Source organism: Chlorocebus sabaeus, chromosome 14, assembly GCF_047675955.1.
Source record: "Chlorocebus sabaeus isolate Y175 chromosome 14, mChlSab1.0.hap1, whole genome shotgun sequence".
Lineage (NCBI taxonomy): Eukaryota > Metazoa > Chordata > Mammalia > Primates > Cercopithecidae > Chlorocebus > Chlorocebus sabaeus.
The window spans coordinates 55,121,271-55,138,882 of record NC_132917.1 but is presented as its reverse complement, the minus strand read 5'-3'; the positions used below and the strand labels follow the sequence as shown (position 1 = coordinate 55,138,882).

At 39.5% G+C, this 17,612-nt stretch overlaps 1 protein-coding gene across 6 annotated transcripts in view; it reads left to right on the top strand.

The window, feature by feature from the left end:
- CLHC1 (clathrin heavy chain linker domain containing 1) overlaps positions 1–17,612 on the top strand; it is a 65,103-nt gene that overhangs the window by 21,216 nt on the left and 26,275 nt on the right. For all 6 annotated transcript variants that reach the window (XM_007970601.3, XM_007970602.3, XM_073023002.1 and 3 more), the window contains 4 exons: positions 1,866–2,067; positions 2,181–2,293; positions 2,682–2,766; positions 5,340–5,446. In XM_007970601.3, coding sequence (XP_007968792.1) covers positions 1,866–2,067; positions 2,181–2,293; positions 2,682–2,766; positions 5,340–5,446 — 507 coding nt within the window. The remainder of the gene's footprint in view (positions 1–1,865; positions 2,068–2,180; positions 2,294–2,681; positions 2,767–5,339; positions 5,447–17,612) is intronic.

The window sequence follows — 17,612 nt, the reverse complement described above, 5'->3', positions numbered from 1 at the left end:
TCATCCTGGAAAAAAGAAAGACTTTGAGAATACATAATGGTATTCCAAACTTTTAAAGATTTTGGCTAGTGTTTATTCTGAGGCAGGATTAATAGGTAGAATTTTAGGAAGCCAGATTTGGTCTCGGTGGAAGAAGCTATGTCTTGAAGTAATGAGCTACTCTATACTAGAGGATTTCAACTGAGGTTGAGTAATCATCTTGTGTTTCATAAAAGTGGGGACTAGATTCACTTTCTTTTTTTTTGAGACGGTGTTTCGCTCTGTCACCCAGGCTGGAGTGCAGTGGCCCGATCTCGGCTCACTGCAAGCTCCGCCTCCTGGGTTCACACCATTCTCCTGCCTCAGCCTCCTGAGTAACTGGGACTACAGGTGCCTGCCACCACACCTGGCTAATTTCTTTGTGTTTTTAGTAGAGACGGGGTTTCACTGTGTTAGCCAGGATGGTCTCGATCTGTTGACCTTGTGATCCACCCGCCTTGGCCTCCCAAAGTGTTGGGATTACAGGCGTGAGCCACCGTGCCCGGCCTAGATTCACTTTCAAATATAAAATTGTGACTAGCAAATGACAAATAAGATACACATTAATAAGTACAGTGTAACTGGCAAATTGGGACTAAGTGCTGAGAAGATTCTGGGTAAGGGACTGGTTAAAATCAAGTAGAATCAATTCAGGTAAGTTTTTGGAGGAGGAGTATTTTGTGATATGTACTGAAGTCAACAGTTGGCCCAGATGAGAAAGTTAGATTATTTAGAGCTGGGCACAGTGGCTCATGCCTGTAATCCCAGCACTTTGGGATGCTGAAGTGAGAGGATCTCTTGAGCCCAGGAGTTTGAGACCAGCCTGGGTAGACCCTTTGAGAGTCTCTCTCTCTCTCTCTCAAAGGCATTTGAAGAGAAAGAGAGAGAGGAATAATAAGTAGAGGGAACAGTGAGAGAGAGGACTGAAGATTTGGCAGGCATTTATATTTGTGTTGGGAATAATAAACTGATTACTCTGGGGTTAGCTATAATAGGGTAATTAGAGATTTGTTTAGAGAGAAATGAGTTGACAAATCCTGAATTGTTAGGCAGAAGCTCTTGGCGTTACTGAGTAAGAGTGATATTTAGGGGTCTTCAGGGTATGTTAATGAAATCACTAAAAAAATTTTTTTCAGATGCTAAGGTTTGTGTGTTCTCAGTCTTCACTGAGTCTTCATTGATAATGTTTAAAACTGCTAGCCTGAGGCCGGGTGTGGTGGCTTACGCCTGTAATCCCAGCACTTTGGGAGGCTGAGGTGAGTGAATCACCTGAGGTCAGGAGTTCAAGACCATCCTGGCCAACATGGTGAAACCCCGTCTCTACTAAAAATACAAAAATTAGCCGGGCATGGTGGCACGCGCCTATAGTCCCAGCTACTATAGGAAGTTGAGGCAGGAGAATCGCTTGAACTGGGAGATGGACATTGCAGTGAGCCGAGATTGCATCACTGCACTCCAGCCTGGGCAGCAGAGTGAGACTCCGTCTCAAAAAAAATAAAAATAAAATAAATTAAAATAAAACTGCTAGCCTGGCCTGGCACAGTGGCTCACACCTTTAATCCCAGCACTTTGGAAGGCTAAAGTGGGCAAATTGCTTGAGCCCAGGAGTTTAAGACTAGACTGGGCAACATAGCAAGACCCTGTCTATACAATCAATCAATCAATCATAACCTGCTAGCCATTTATAAGTTTATGCTAATTTTACCTATGTTCAGTAAGCTGTAAGTACATACTATCATTTCTAAATTGTTTCTTAACATAGTGAACTGTCTTTCTAAGACTTGCTCTTTGAACACAGGCGTCCCACACATGGCTTGGCCTGTTTGATTTGTTCCCTTTTCCCATAGGTATGACTCTCCAAGAATCCATGAATCTAGATGCTCTCACTAAATACATGAAACATCTTGAAGATAAATATGCAGAAATTAAACAAGCTATGTTGATAAAATATGTGCCAGCTCAGAGGAAGTCTGATTTAGATGAAGAAATGATTGTGTTATTAAAACGGCGAGATGTAGCTGAAAATCTGAACAGAAAGTTACAGTTTTGGTATGGAAGTTAATCATATGTTTTTGAAGTTTGGAGTTTTATTTGTGTTTATTCTAATATTCCACCATTTGATTTTAGGCTCAGTATGTTATTGACGTTTTTTATCTTTATAGTCATCAAAGACTGCAGATAATTTCACAGGCACTTACTTCATGGGTAAAATCTGATATGAGCAGCCCATTTCAAGACTTTGTGGAGCAAATTCAGAAAACCAAATATTTACAAGGTAGATTATCTATATTTTTAAATTAGTAGCAATAATGGAAGACATTTTTTTCCCCTAGAAAGTTAGAATGGGGTTTTCTTAGGCCGAGTTAAAATAAAGCAAAAACATACTTCAGCTAGTTCTCTGTTACCCTATGGGTTCCTTCCTTCAACAGCTAACTAACAGGTAATGAGTAAAGAATAGACTTGGTGAGCCAAAGACAGAATGCCTGAAAATGTACATCAACATAAAGAGGAAAGGGAGGAGGAGGCCACTAAGTTTTGGAAGAGGTTGATGCTGTTAGGATCTATAGCAATAAGTTGTTGGTATTAAACACATGTATGTTTATTGTTTTCTATTGATAAGTAACCTTAAATATCTTCCAGTGTGGTACTTTCAATATTTACAGGTGACCGAGGCATTGTTGAAGAACTAATGGAAGATGATCCGCACAGGGCAAAAGAAGCTGAAATTATGCTTCACTACATTGAAAGGCAACTATTTTCAAAGCTTTAATTTTTCAGAATTATATTTTTTCATAGATTCTTTGTGAATAAAATACCAGATTGGGAATCTAGGAGGTTTTTCAGAGGAGATAAGAGGATTATAATGTTGATATGTTTTATTTATACAGGTTAAGCATTCCTAATCCAAAAATTTGAAATCTGAAATGCTTCAAAATCCAAAAAATTTTGAGCACTGACATGAGATAGTGATTCCTGTGTTTTCTGATGGATTAATGTACACAAACTTTGTTTCATGCACAAAATTATTAGAAGTATTATATAAAATTACTGGCTGGGCACAGTGGCTCATGCCTATAATCCCAACGCTTTGGGAGGCTGAGGCGGGTGAATCACAAGGTCAGGAGTTCGAGACCAGCCTGGCCAACATGGTGAAACCCCATCTCTACTAAAAATACAAAAAATTAGCTGGGCGTGGTGGCGGATGCCTGTAATGCCAGCTACTAGGGAGAATGAGGCAGGAGAATTGCTTGAACCTGGGAGGCAGAGGTTGCAGTGAGCTGAGATTGTGCCACTGCACACTCTAGCCCAAGCAATGGTGCAAGACTCAAAAAAAAAAAAAAAAAAAAAGAGTATTACATAAAATTACCTTCAGGCTATGTGTATATGGTATATATGAAATATAAATTTTGTGTTTAGACTTGGGTCTCATCCCCAAGATATCTCATTATGTATATGCATATATTCTAAAATATGAAAAAATCTGAAATCTGAAACATTTCTGGTCCCAAGCATTTAGGATAAGGGAAGCTCAGCCTGTATTTTTCTTACATTTCCTAGCTATCAACCTGATGTTACAAAATGTTTTTGAGAATGTCTTCCTGATTCAGATTATTCTAGCCAATTCAGTCCTTTCTTTCTCATTATTTCTATCCCATGACTTATTAAGAAGGCATATTTCTCCCTAATACTTAAGTTATTATATATAGTATATAATAGAAGATTAAAGAGATTTAAGACTGTATCCTTTTTTATACCTTGTTTACTTTTTATCAAATATTACTTTTATCAAATCTTTTCAAGTATTCATAAAAATACAGAGAATAACATTAACAAAATGTTATTCTGTGTACCAATTTAGCAAGAAGTTAACATTTTGCAGTATTTGCTTCAGCTGTTTTTGTAGAAGTTTGTTATAGTTGACATCCCGCTGTGTATCATTCCTCCTGTCTTCAATTCCTTTTCCCTCCTTTTTTCCCCACACAGCTGCTCCCTTGGTGTTTAACATGCACTTGCATTTTAAAACATTTTTAATACATAGTAAGACTGTATTCTTTAAGAGGTTAATTCACAGGCTATAAGGCTTATCTGTAATGAACATATGTAATATTCCAGGTCTTTATATGTTAAACAGTTTTCAACTGTTAATTGGAAGGTTGGTGTGGTAAAAAGAAGGGGGTAAAGATAATTTTGGGGAGAGCACAAAAGCTCATGTTATTTCCTTACACTGTAATGCTTCTCTAAGTCTGACAGTTTGATATGAGAGAAAAACCCTCATTGAGATTGAAAGTTTTATGTATTTTGCTTAATATTACTTTAGTAGGTTTTCCGCCTGGGGCTCTACGTTCATTTGCAGCACTATGTAACTTCTGTTTATCCTAGTTTTATTAATTGTGAGGTAAGGACTGATTTGAAGACCTTTTGCCATAGGAAGAGGAGTAGAGGCTTAAGTTATCTTAACTATTATCTTTCCTTCTTGTGTTAATCTTTGACTGGGAGCCTGTTGCCTGGCAGAACAACATAGGCTTCTGAATACCGAGGACACCTCTTGATCTCCAATTTGGCAGCTTCTTTTTTTTTTTTTTTTTTGAGATGGAGTCTAGCTCTGTGGCCCAGGCTGGAGTGCAGTGGTGCAATCTCGGCTCACTGCAAGCTCCGCCTCCCGGGTTCAAGTGATTCTCCTGCCTCAGCCTCCTGAGCAGATGGAACTACAGGCACATGCCACCACACCTGGCTAATTTTTTTTTTTTTAATATTTTTATTAGAGACGGGGTTTCACCATGTTAGCCAGGATAGTCTCGATCTCCTGACCTCATGATCCCCTCCGCCTTGGCCTCCCAAAGTGCTGGGATTACAGGCGTGAGCCACCACGCCCAGCCCAATTTAGCAGCTTCTGTCTTCAATTAGTATTTCCTTTAGGTGGCATTTCTAAGCAGATTGCCCTTCTTTCCTCTGATACCAGTACTTTTTCATGTGGAAGTGATATGCGGGAAAAAAATCTGAGTTCATAATAAATTCAAGTTCTTTCTTCCATTCTCTATGGCTTGCTGTAAGTGCTATAGGAATAAAGTTTAGGATCATGTTCAAAGTTAGCTAGCAGGTGGGAGTTTTATTCTGAGACTTAAAAAAAAACCCAACAGAATATTAGAGAAAGATTTCGGAAAACATCTTACAGGGTGAATGATTCTCGTTACAGTTTATTAAAATTCCTTTTTGTTTTTCCATATCTTTATGCCACTATATTTGGTCTGTATTAAACATTTCTAATCAGTTTTTTCTCTTTTGGTGTCATCATAACACATTATAAAATGTGATGCCTATAGATTTAATGAGTTAATCTCACTTGGTGAATATGAAAAGGCAGCTTGTTATGCAGCAAACAGTCCTAGAAGAATTCTTCGAAATGTTGGTACAATGAATACATTTAAGGGTAAGCATTTCTCTCTGAACCTTATATATGTATGCAAATTTACTACTTTTTCTCTCATAAAATGAAAAAAGCATTAAACTGGGAGTCTAGAGGTCTAGGCCCCAGCCCTCTCTCTACCATTCACTCAGTTTGCTTAGCAGTAACATTAGGGGTTTGATTAGATTTTCTGAATTATATTATGAACGATTTTAAGTATATAGAAAAGTATGGAGAAACATTAACACCAATGTACTCACTGTCAAGATTTAATAAATGTTAATATTTTGTCAAATTTGCTCCACATTATTTTAAAACACAGCTTCCTTGTGGTAAATTGACATAATACAACAAATTATACATATTAAAGGACACAATTTGGTAAGTTTTTTTTTTTTTTGTGAGACAGAGTTTCACTCTTACCGTCCAGGCTGGAGTGCAGTGTGCAATCTTGGCTCACTGCCACTTCTGCCTCCCGGGCTCAAGTGATTCTCCCGCCTCAGGCTCCCGAATAGCTGGGATTACAGGTGTGTGCCACCACAACCAGCTAAATTTTTTGTACTTTTAGTTGAGACAGGGTTTCACCATGTTGGCCAGGCTGGTCTCAAACTCCTGACCTTAGGCAATCTGCCCACTTTGGCCTCCCAAAGTACTGGGATTACAGGCATGAGCCATCGCGCCCGGCTCAATTTGATAACCTTTGACATATGCATACACCCATGAGATTATCACTCAAAAGTTCCCTCATGCCCCTCAGTATCCCTCTCTTCCCACTACTTCCTAGTTCTCTTGTCCTTTTCTCGTCCTAAGTTATTTTACTTAGGATAATGGCGTTCAGTTTTATTTTATGGCTGAGTAGTGTTCGGTGGTGTGTGTGTGTTTCTGTGTGTGTATGTGTTTTCTTTATCCAGTCATCCCTTGATGGACACTTAGGTTGATTCTCTGACTTTGCTATTGTGAATAGTGCTATGATAAACATAACGAGTGCAGGTGTCTTTTTCATATAATGGTTTCTTTTCCTTTGGGTAGATACCCAGTAGTGGAATTGCTGGATTGAATGGTAGTTCTATTTTCAGCTCTTTGAGAAATTTCCATACTGTATTCCATAGAGATTGTACTAATTTACATTCCCACTAAAAATGTATAAGCATTCCCTTTTCTCCACATCCTCTCCAACATCTGTTGTTTTTTGACTTTTTATTAATAGCCATTCTGATTGGTGTAAGATGGTATGTCATTGTGGTTTTGTAGTTCCCTGCTTTGTAGATTTCTCTGCTTTGGGCAGTATGGCCATTTTAACAATTTAACTATTTTTTTAACCCATTAAATAGCCCCACCTCCCCCACCCAACTCTCCTACTACCCTTCATAGCCCCTGGTAACCATCCGTCTACTATGTTCATGAGTTCAATTGTTTTTATTTTTAACTCCACAAATAAATGAGAGCATGTGAGGTTTGTCTTTCAGTGCCTGGCTTATTTCACTTAACATAATGACCACCAGTTCCATCCATGTTGTTGCAAATGATAGGATCTCATTCTTTTTTATGACTAAATAGTACTCCATTGCCTATACATACCACATTTTCTTTATCCATTTGTCTGTTGATGGACACTTAGGTTGCTTCCAAATCTTGGCTATTGTGAATAGCGCTGCATTAATCATAGGACTGCTGGATCATATGGTAGCCCAATTTTTCGCTTTTTGAGGAACCTCCAAACTGTTTTCCATAGTGGTTGTACTAATTTACATTTCCACCAACAGTGTACAGGGGTTCCCTTTGCTCCACATCGTTGCCAGCATTTCTTATTGCCTGACTCTTGGGTAAAAGCTGTTTTAACTGGGCTGAGGTGATATCTCACTGTAGTTTTGATTTGCATGTCTCTAATGATCAATGATGTGGAGCACCTTTTCATATGCCTGTTTGCCATTTGTATGTCTTCTTTTGAGAAATGTCTATTCAAATCTTTTGCCATTTATTTTACCCTTTTTTTAATTAAAAAAAAATTTTTTTTATTATACTTTAAGTTCTAGGGTACATGTGCACAATGTGCAGGTTTGTTACATATGTATATATGTGCCATGTTGGTGTGCTGCACCCATTAACTCGTCATTTACATTAGGTATATCTCCTAATGCTATCCCTCCCCACTCCCCCGACCCCACAACAGTGATGTTCCCCTTCCTGTGTCGAAGTGTTCTCATTGTTCAATTCCCACCTATGAGTGAGAACATGCAGTGTTTGGTTTTTTTGTCCTTGCGATAGTTTGCTGAGAATGGTTTCCAGCTTCATCCATGTCCCTACAAAGGACATGAACTCATCTTTTTTTTTATGGCTGCATAGTATTCCATGGTGTATATGTGCCACATTTTCTTAATCCAGTCTATCATTGATGAACATTTGGGTTGGTTCCAAGTCTTTGCTATTGTGAATAGTGCCGCAGTAAACATACTTGTGCATGTGTCTTTATAGCAGCACGATTTATAATCCTTTGGGTATATACCCAGTAATGGGATAGCTGGGTCAAATGGTATTTCTAGTTCTAGATCCTTGAGGAATCGCCACACTGTTTTCCACAATGGTTGAACTAGTTTATAGTCCCACCAACAGTGTAAAAGTCTTCCTATTTCTCCACATCCTCTCCAGCACCTGTTGTTTCCTGACTTTTTAATGATCAAGTGTTTTTTTGTTTTTTTGGTTTTTTTTTTTGACAGAGTTTCTCTCTTGTTGCCCAGGCTGGAATGCAATGGCATGATCTCGGCTCACCGCAACCTCTGCCTCCCGGGTTCAAGTGGTTCTCCTACCTCAACCTCCCTAGTAACTGGGATTACAAGCATGTGCCACCACGCCTAGCTAATTTTGTATTTTTAGTGGAGATGGGGTTTTACCATGTTGGTCAAGTTGGTCTCGAACTCCCAACCTTAGGTGATCCACCCACCTTGGCCTCCCAAAGTGCTGGGATTACAGGCATGAGCCACCGTGCCTGGCCATCTTTTGCCTATTTTTAATCAGATTATTAGATTTTTTTCCTATGGAATTGTTTGAGTCCCTTATGTATTCTGGTTATTAATTCCTTGGTAGACAGGTAGTTTGCACATATTTTCTCCCATTCTGTGGGTTGTCTCTTCACTTTGTTGATTGTATCCTTTCTGTGCAGAAGCATTTTACCTTGATGTGATCCCATTTGTCCATTTTTTTCTTCAATTGCCTGTGCTTGTGGAGTATTATGCCAGAAATTTTTACCCAGACCAATGTCCTAGAGAATTTCCCCAATGTTTTCTTGTAGTGGTTTCATAATTTGAGGTCTTAGATTTAAATCTTTAATCCATTTTGATTTGATTTTTTTATGTGACAAGAGATAGGGGCCTAGTTTCATTTTTCTGCATATGGATATTCAGTTTTCCTGGCACCATTTACTGAAAAGACTGTCTTTTCCCCAGTGTATGTTCTTGGCACCTTTGTCAAAAGTGAGTTCACTATAGGTGTGTGGATTTGTTTCTGGGTTCTCTATTCTGTTCCATTGGTCTGTGCATCTGTTTTTATTCCATTACCATGCTGTTTTGGTTACTATAGCTCTGTAGTATAATTTGAAGTTAGCTAATGTGATTCCTCCAGTTTTGTTCTTTTTGCTTAGGATAGTTTTTGGCTATTCTGGGTCTTTGTGGTTCCATATAATTTTGGGGGTTGTTTCTTCTATTTCTGTGAAGAACTTCATGGTATTTTGATAGGGATTGCATTAAATCTGTAGATTACTTTGGGTAGTATAGATATTTTAACAGTACTGATTCTTCCAATCCATGAACATGAAATATCTTTCCATTTTTTGTGTGTCCTCTTCAATTTCTTTCATCAGTGTTTCATAGTTTTAATTATAGATCTCTTTCAATGCTTTGGTTAATTCTAGGTATTTGATTTGTGGCTATGATAAGCAAGATTACTTTTTTAAATTTCCTTTTCAGATTGTTGTTGGCATATAGAAATGCAATGATTTTTATATGTTGATTTTGTATCTTTCAACTTTACTGAGTTTATCAGTTCTCATAGGTTTTTTTTTTTGGAGACAGAGTCTCACTCCGTCACACAGGCTGGAGTGCAGTGGTGCAATCTCAGCTCACTGCAACCTCCGCCTCCCAGGTTCAAGTGATTCTCCTGTCTCAGCCTCCTGAGTCACTGGGACAATGGGCGCATACCACCAGGCCTAACTAACTTTTTTGTATTATTAGTAGAGACGGAGTTTTGCCATGTTGGCCAGTCTGGTCTTGAACTCCTGACCTCAAGTGATTGGCCTGCCTTGTCCTCCCAAAGTGTTGGGATTACAGGCATTAGCCACCACGCTTGGCCTCTAATAGTTTTTTGATGGAGTCTCTAGATTTTTTTCTTTCACTTTTTTTTTTTTTTTGAGATGAAGTCTTGCTCTTGTCCCCCAGGCTGGAGTGCAATGGCGCAATCTCAGTTCACTGCAACCTCCGCCTCCTGGGTTCAAGCAATTCACCTGCCTCAGCCTCCCGAGTAACGGGGATTACAGGCACCTGCCACCACGCCCAGCTAATTTTTGTTTTTTTAGTAGAGACGGGGTTTCACCATGTTGGTCAAGCTGGTCTCAACCTCTTGACCTCAGGTGATTCACATGCCTTGGCCTTCCAAAGTGGTGGGATTACAGGCGTGAGCCACCGTGCCTGGCTAGATTTTTTTTCAAATATAAGGTTATGTCATCAGAAAACAAAGATAATTTAACTTCTTCCTTTCCAATTTGGATGCCCTTTATTTCTTTTTCTTGTCTGATTGCTCTAAGTAGGACTTTCAGTACTATGTTGAATACCAGTGGTGAAAGTGGGCATCTTTGTTGTGTCCAGAACTTACAGGAAGGGCTTTCAGTTTCCTCCCATTCAGTATGATTCTAGCTATGGTTCTGTCATATATGGCTTTTATTATGTTGAGATATATTCCTTCTATCCCCAGATATTTTTATGGGTTTTATCATGAAGGATGTTGAATTTTATTAAATGCTTTTTCAGCATCACTTGAAATTATCATATAATTTTTGTCCTTCATTCTGTTGATATATGATACATTACATTGATTCATTTCTGTATGTTGAACCATCCTTGCATCCCCAGGATAAATCCCACTTGGTCATGATGAATGATTTTTTTTAATGTGTTATTGGATTTGGTTTACTAGTATTTTGTTGATGATTTTTGCATCAATGTTTATCAGAATTATTGACATGCAGTTTTCTTTTTTGATATATCTTTGTCTGGTTTTCGTATTAGGGTAATACTGGCCTTGTAGAATGCGTTTAGAAGTATTTCCTCTGCCTCTATTTTTTGGAATAGCTTGAGTAGGATTCGTATTAGTTCTTTTTTAGATGTTTGGTAGAGTCAGTAGTAAAGCCATCAGGTCCTGGGCTTTTCTTTTCTGGGAAACTTTATATTACAGCTTCAGTCTCATTACTTATTGGTCTGTTCAGGTTTTGGATTTCTTCATGGTTCAGTATTAGTGGGTTGTATGTGTCTAAGAATTTATTCATTTCTTCTAGGTTTTCCAATTTTTTGGCATATAGTTGCTCATAGTAACCTATAATGCTCCTTTGAATTTCTGTGGTATTGGTTGTAACGTCTCTTTTTTCATCTCTGATTTTATTTATTCGGGTCTTCTCTCTTTTTATCTTACTCAGTTTGGCTAAGGGTTTGTCGATTTTTTTTTTAAAACTCTTCATTGATTTTTATAATTGTTTTCATCATTTCAATTTCATTTATTTCTGCTCTGATCTTTATTGTTTCTTTTCTTCTAAAAACTTTGGGTTTGGTTTGCTTTTGCTTTTCTGGTTCTTTAAGATGCATCATTAGGGTGTTTATTTGAAGTTTTTCTTCTTTTTTGATGTAAGCACTTATAGCTATAAACTTTTTTCTTAGTACGGCTTTTATTGTTATCCCATAGGTTTTGGTAGGTTGTGTTTCCATTGTTGTTTGTTTCAAGAAATCTTTAAATTTCTTTCTTAATCTCTTCATTGAGCCACTGGTCACTCAGGAGCATATTGTTTAGTTTCCGTATTTGTATAGTTTCAAAAATTCCTCTTATTATTGATTTCTAGTTTTATTTCACTGTGATCAGAGAAGATGCTTGATATTATTTCAATTTTTGAATGTTTTAGTACTTGCTTTGTGGACTAACATATCTTTCCTTGAGAATGATCCATGTGCTAAGAAGAAGAATATGTATTTTTCAGCTGTTGGGTGATATGTTCTGTAAATATCTATTAGGTCCATTTTGTCTATAGTGCAGATTAAGTCTGATGATTCTGCATTGATTTTCTGTCTTGATGATCTGTCCAATGCTGAAAGTGAGGGTGTTGAAGTCTTCAACTAGTATTGTATTGGGGTCTGTTTCTCTCTTTAGCTGTAATAACATTTGCTTTATGTAGCTGGGTGCTCCAGTGTTAGGGGCATATATATTTATAATTGTTGAATATATATGCAATTCAACAAGAGGTCCTCTTGTTGAATTTAACCCTTTATCATTATATAATGACTTTCTTTGTCTATTTTTATCGTTTTTATCTTGAAATCTATTTTGTCTACTCCTGCTCTTTTTTGGTTTCCATTTGCATGGAATATCTTTTTCCATTCCTTTATTTTCAGTTTATATGTGTCTTTAAAGATGAAGTGTTTCTTGTAAGCAACAGATCATTGGGTCTTATTTTTTTTATCCATTCAGTCACTTTTTTTTTTTTTTAAGACAATCTTTTTCTGTCACCCAGGCTTTAGTGCAGTGGTGTAAACACAGCACACTTCAGTCTCAACCTCCTGGGCTCAAGTGATCCTACCATCTCACCCTCTCAAGTAGCTGGGACCACAGGCATGCACCACCACACTTGGCCAATTTTTAAAATTTTTGTGGAGACAGGATCTCGCCATGTTGCCTGGGCTGGCCATTAACTCCTGGGTTCAGGTGATCCTCCTGCCTTGGCCTCCCAAAGTGCTGAGATTACAGATGTGAGCCACTCTGTGTGGCCCACCCTATGTCTTTTGATTAGAAAGTTTAGTCTGTTAACATTCACTTGATATTGTTAAGTAAGGACCCACTCCTGTCATTTTGTTATTTTCTGGTTGTTTTATGGTCTTCTCTTCCTTTCTGACTTTCTTTTAGTGAAGATGATTTTTTCTGGTGGTATGTTTGGATTTCCTGCTTCTTATTTTTTGAGTGTCCATTGTACGTTTTTTGATTTGAAGTTGTCATGAGACTTGCAAATAATATCTTATAACCCATTATTGTAAACTGATGACAACTTAACACTGATTACATAAACAAATAAAAAACTAACAAAGAAACAAAGAGAAAACTAATAAAAACTCTACACTTTAACTTTGTCCCCTAGCTTTTTAATTTTTTTGTTGTTTCTATTTATTTCTTATTGTACTGTCAATGTCTTAAAAAGTTTTTATAGTAATTATTTTTGATCAGTTCATCTTTTAGACTTTCTACTTAAGATATGAGTAATTTACACACAATTACAGTGTTATAATACTGTCTTTTTTGTGTGAACTTACTATTATCAGTGAGTTTTGTACCTTTAGATACTTTCTTATTGCTCATTAATATCCTTTTCTTTCTAATTGAAGTACTCCCCTCAGCATTTCTTTTTTTCCTTCTTTTTTTTGTTTTTGAAATGGAGTCTCGCTCTGTTGTCCAGGCTGGAGTGCAGTGGCGTGATCTCGGCTCACTGCAACCTCCGCTTCCTGGGTTCAAGCAGTTCTCCTGCTTCGGCCTCCCAGATAGGTGGGACTACAGGTGCACACTGGCACATCCAGCTAGTTTTTTTGTATTTTAGTAGAGATGGGGTTTCACCATGTTGCCCAGGCTGGTTGCGAACTCCTGAGCTCAGGCAATGCTCCCGCCTCAGCCTCCCAAAGTGCTGGAATACAGGTATGAGCCACCACACCTGGCCACCTCAGCATTTCTTAAGGGACAAGTATGATATTGATGAAATCTCTCAGCTTGTTTGTCTGGGGTAGTCTTTATTTCTCTTTCATGTTAGAAGGATATTTTTTGCCAGATATATTATTCTAGGGTAAACGTTTTTTTTTCTTCAACACTCTAAACATGTCTTGCCACTCTCTCCTGGCCTGAGAGGTTTCCACTACAATGTCTGCTGCCAGACATATTGGAACTCCATTGTATGTCATTTATTTTCTCTTGCTGCTTTTAGGATCTTTTCTTTATCCTTGACCTTTGGGAGTTTGATTATTAAATGCCTTGAGGTAGTTCTTCTTTGGGTTACATCTGCTTGGTGTTCTATAACCTCTTGTACTTGAATAATGATAGCTTTCTCTAGGTTTGGAAAGTTCTCTGGTATTATCCCTTTTGTTTCTTTTGGATTTTTTGAGACAGAGTCACGCTCTGTCACCCAGGCTCGAGTGCAGTGGCATGATCTCAGCTCACTGCAACCTCTGCCTCCTGGGTTCAAGCAATTCTTCTGGCTCAGCCTCCTGAATAGCTGAAACTACAGGTGCACCACCACACCCAGCTGATTTTTGTATTTTTTAGTAGAGACTTGGTTTTGCCATGTTGGCCCAGCTTGTCTCACACTCCTGACCTCAGGTGATCCGCCCTCCTCGGCCTCCCAAAGTGTTGGGATTACAGGTGTGAGCCACCGCACCCGGCCAGGTGTTATCCCTTTGAATAAACTTTCTACCCCATCTCTCTCTTTCTACCTCCTCTTTAAGACCAATACCTCCTTGATTTGCACTTTTGAGGTTATTTTCTAGATCTTAAATGTGTGCCTTATTCTTATTTATTCTTTTTTCTTTTGTCTCCTCTCACTGTGTATTTTCAGATAGTCTGACTTCAAGATCACTAATCTTCTGCTTGATTAATTCTGCCGCTAAGAGACTTTGATGCATTCTTCAGCATGTCAATTGCATTTTTCAACTCCAGAATTTATGCTTGTCTCTTTTTAATTATTTCAAACTCTTTGTTAAATTTATCTGATAGAATTCTGGATTCCTTCTCTGTGTTATCTTAAATTTTGTTGTTTCCTCAAAACAGCTATTTTGAATTCTCTGCCTGAAAGGTCACATAACTTTGTCTTTCTGGGATTGGTCCCTGTTACCTTATTTAGTTCATTTGGTAAGATCATGTTTTCCTGGTTGGTCTTGATGCTTGTGGATGTTTATCTGTTTCTGGGCATTGAAGAATTGGGTATTTATTGTAGTCTTCAGTCTGAGCTTGTTTGTACCTGTCCTTTTTGGGAAGGCTTTCCAGATACTCAAGGAGACTTGGGTGTTGTGATCTAAGTTTTTGGTTACTGCAACCATATCTGCATTAGAGGTACCACCTTTGTGGTTTTGGATAAGATCCAGAAGAATTCTCTGGATTGCCAGATAATTCTTGTTCTTTTCCATTACTTTCTCCCCCAAAATGGAGTCTCTCCAAGTTGCAGTCCTTGTGAGCTAGACTGCCTCAGATCTGTGCTGAGCTCCCTGGAGCTGGAGAAGGGGTGGAACACTAGCACCACTGTGGTCACCAGCTCTGGGAGTATACTAGGTCAGACCTGAAGCCAGCACAGCACTGGGTCTTGTCCAAGGCCCACTGTAACCACTACATGGCTACCTCCTAGTTTGCTGAAGGCCTAGGGCTCTACAATCAACAGGTGGTGAAGCCATCCAGGCTTGTTTTTTTCCCTTCATGGTAGCAAGTTCCCTGGGCCTGGGTGGCTCCAGAGATACCATCGGGAGCCAGGGCTTAGAGTTGGAAACTTTAGGAATCTACCTGGCACTATATGCTATTGTGGCTGAGCTTGTACCCAGACCATAAGACAAAGTCCTTCCCATTTTTTCCTCTCCTTCCCACAGGCAAAGGAGTCTCTCCCTATGGATACCACTGCCACAGGCCCACAGGAAGTACTGCCAGGCTACCACCAGTGTTCACCCAAAGGCTCTTCAGTCAGCTACTGGTGAATGCTACCAGTCCTGAAACTCACCCCTCAGGGCAGTGGGCTCCCCTCTGGTTCAGGGTAGGTCCATAAATGCTGTCCAAGAACCAAGTGCTGGAATTGGGAACCCCAAGAGCTTGCTTGGTGCTCTGCCTCACTATGGCCAAGCTGGTACCTAAGCTGCAAGACAGTCTTTTTTACTTTTCTGCTTTTCTCAAGAAGAAAGAGTCTCTCCTCATAGCCATCACAGCTGGGAATGTGCTGGGTCACACCTGAAGCCAGTATATCTCTGAGTCTTAAAGCACACAGCATGTACTACCTGGCTACTGCTTCTGATTATTCGGGGCCCAAGGGCTGTTTAGTCAGCAGGTGATGAGTCCTGCCAGGATTGGGTCCTTCCTTTCAAGACAGTGGCTTCCCTTCTGACCAGTGTGTGTCTAGAAATGTTGTCCAGGAGCTTGGGGGGCCTGGAATAGGGGCCTCATGACTCTCCCTGGTTTCCTATCCTATTATGGCTGAGTTGGTATCCAAATTGCAAGACAGAGTCCTCTACTCTTCCATCTCCTCTTCTCAAGTGGAAGGAAGGACTCTCTTTCACAGCTGTGAGCTGTACTCCCTGGGTTGGTGGAGTGGTGGCACAAACACTCCTTCGGTCACATCATCTGATTTCTTACTAGGAAATATGCCCTCCAAGTCCACTGGCTGTGAGTCCAGCACAGCACTAGTACTTACCTAGGAGTTGCAGTCCTTGTGGTGTAGACTGCCTTTCAAGTTTATTTAGGACCCCAAAGCAGTTGAGGGTGTGGTGGTGAGGCTTGCCAGAACTCAAATTCCAACCTGCTGGGATAGATGATTCTCTTCTGGCTAGGGCTGGTCTAACTGCTTCCCACATGAGAATTGGCTGAGTTCTGCCTGATGTTGCTTTCCACTGTGGAAGGGCAGAACTGAGTTCCAATGCAAACTCCTACAATCACTGCACTCTCCTTCCCCAAAGCACAGGTTCTCCATGGCACATGGCCACTGCCAAAGAATGGGAGAGTGGTGAGTTGGCAGTTCAGTACTGTCTTTCCTACCCTTTTCAGTGCCTCTTTCAGTAACATGAAGGTATAATGAGGTGCTGTGATTACACAACTGACTTTTGGTTCTTATGAAGGTGCTTTTTTGTGTAGATAGTTTTTTTGTTTTTGTTTTTTGTTTGTTTGTTTGTTTTTGAGACAGAGTCTCACTCTGTCACCAAGGCTGGAGTGCAGTGGTGCGATGGCTCACTGCATCCTCCGCCTCCCGGGTTCAAGTGATTCTCCTGCCTCAGACTCCCCAGTAGCTGGGATTATAGGTGCCTGCCACCATGCCTGGGTAATTTTTGTATTTTTAGTAGAGATGGGGTTTAACCACGTTGGCCAGGCTGGTCTCGAATTCCTGACCTCAAGTGATCTGCCTGCCTCCCAAAGTGCTGGGATTATAGGCGTGAACCACCATGCCCAGCCATATAGACAGTTAAATTTGTTGTTCCTGTGGGGAGGGCAATCAGTGGAGGCTTCTATTCAGCCATCTTGCTCTGCCTTCCTGGATATTTTAACAGTATTAATTCTTTCAGTTCATAGCATGGTATATCTCTCCATTTATTTGTGTCTTCTTTAATTTCTTTCATCAGATACAACAATATGGATAAACCTGGAGCACATTACACTAAGTGAACTAAACCAGGCACAGAAACACAAATAGTACATGATCTCATTTATATGTGGAATCCAAAAAAGTCAAATTCATAGAAGCAGAGAGTGGAATGGTGGTAACTAAGGACAGGGTAGGTGGGGGAAATAGGGAAATGTTGGTCAGAGGATACAAAGTTTGAGTTATGTAGGATAAATGTACAGCATGTTGACTACAGTTAATAATACTATACTGCAAAATTGAAATTGCATAGCTGAGCATGGTGGCACATACCTGTAGTACCAGCTAGTTGGAAGGCTGAGGCAGGAGGATTGCTTGAGCCCAGGAGTTTGAGGCTGCAGTGAGCTATGATCACACCACTGTACTCCAGACTGGCAACAGAATGATACCCCATCTCAAAAAAAAAAAGTTGCTAAGAGAGTGGAGTGTAAGTGTTCTCAACACACACATGCACACACACACACAGAGGTAATGGATATGTTGAGTAGCTTGACATATTAATCATTTCAGTATGTATATCAAACATCATGTTGTAGACCTTAAATATATACAGATATACCGTTTTTATTTTTAAAAAAGAAATCT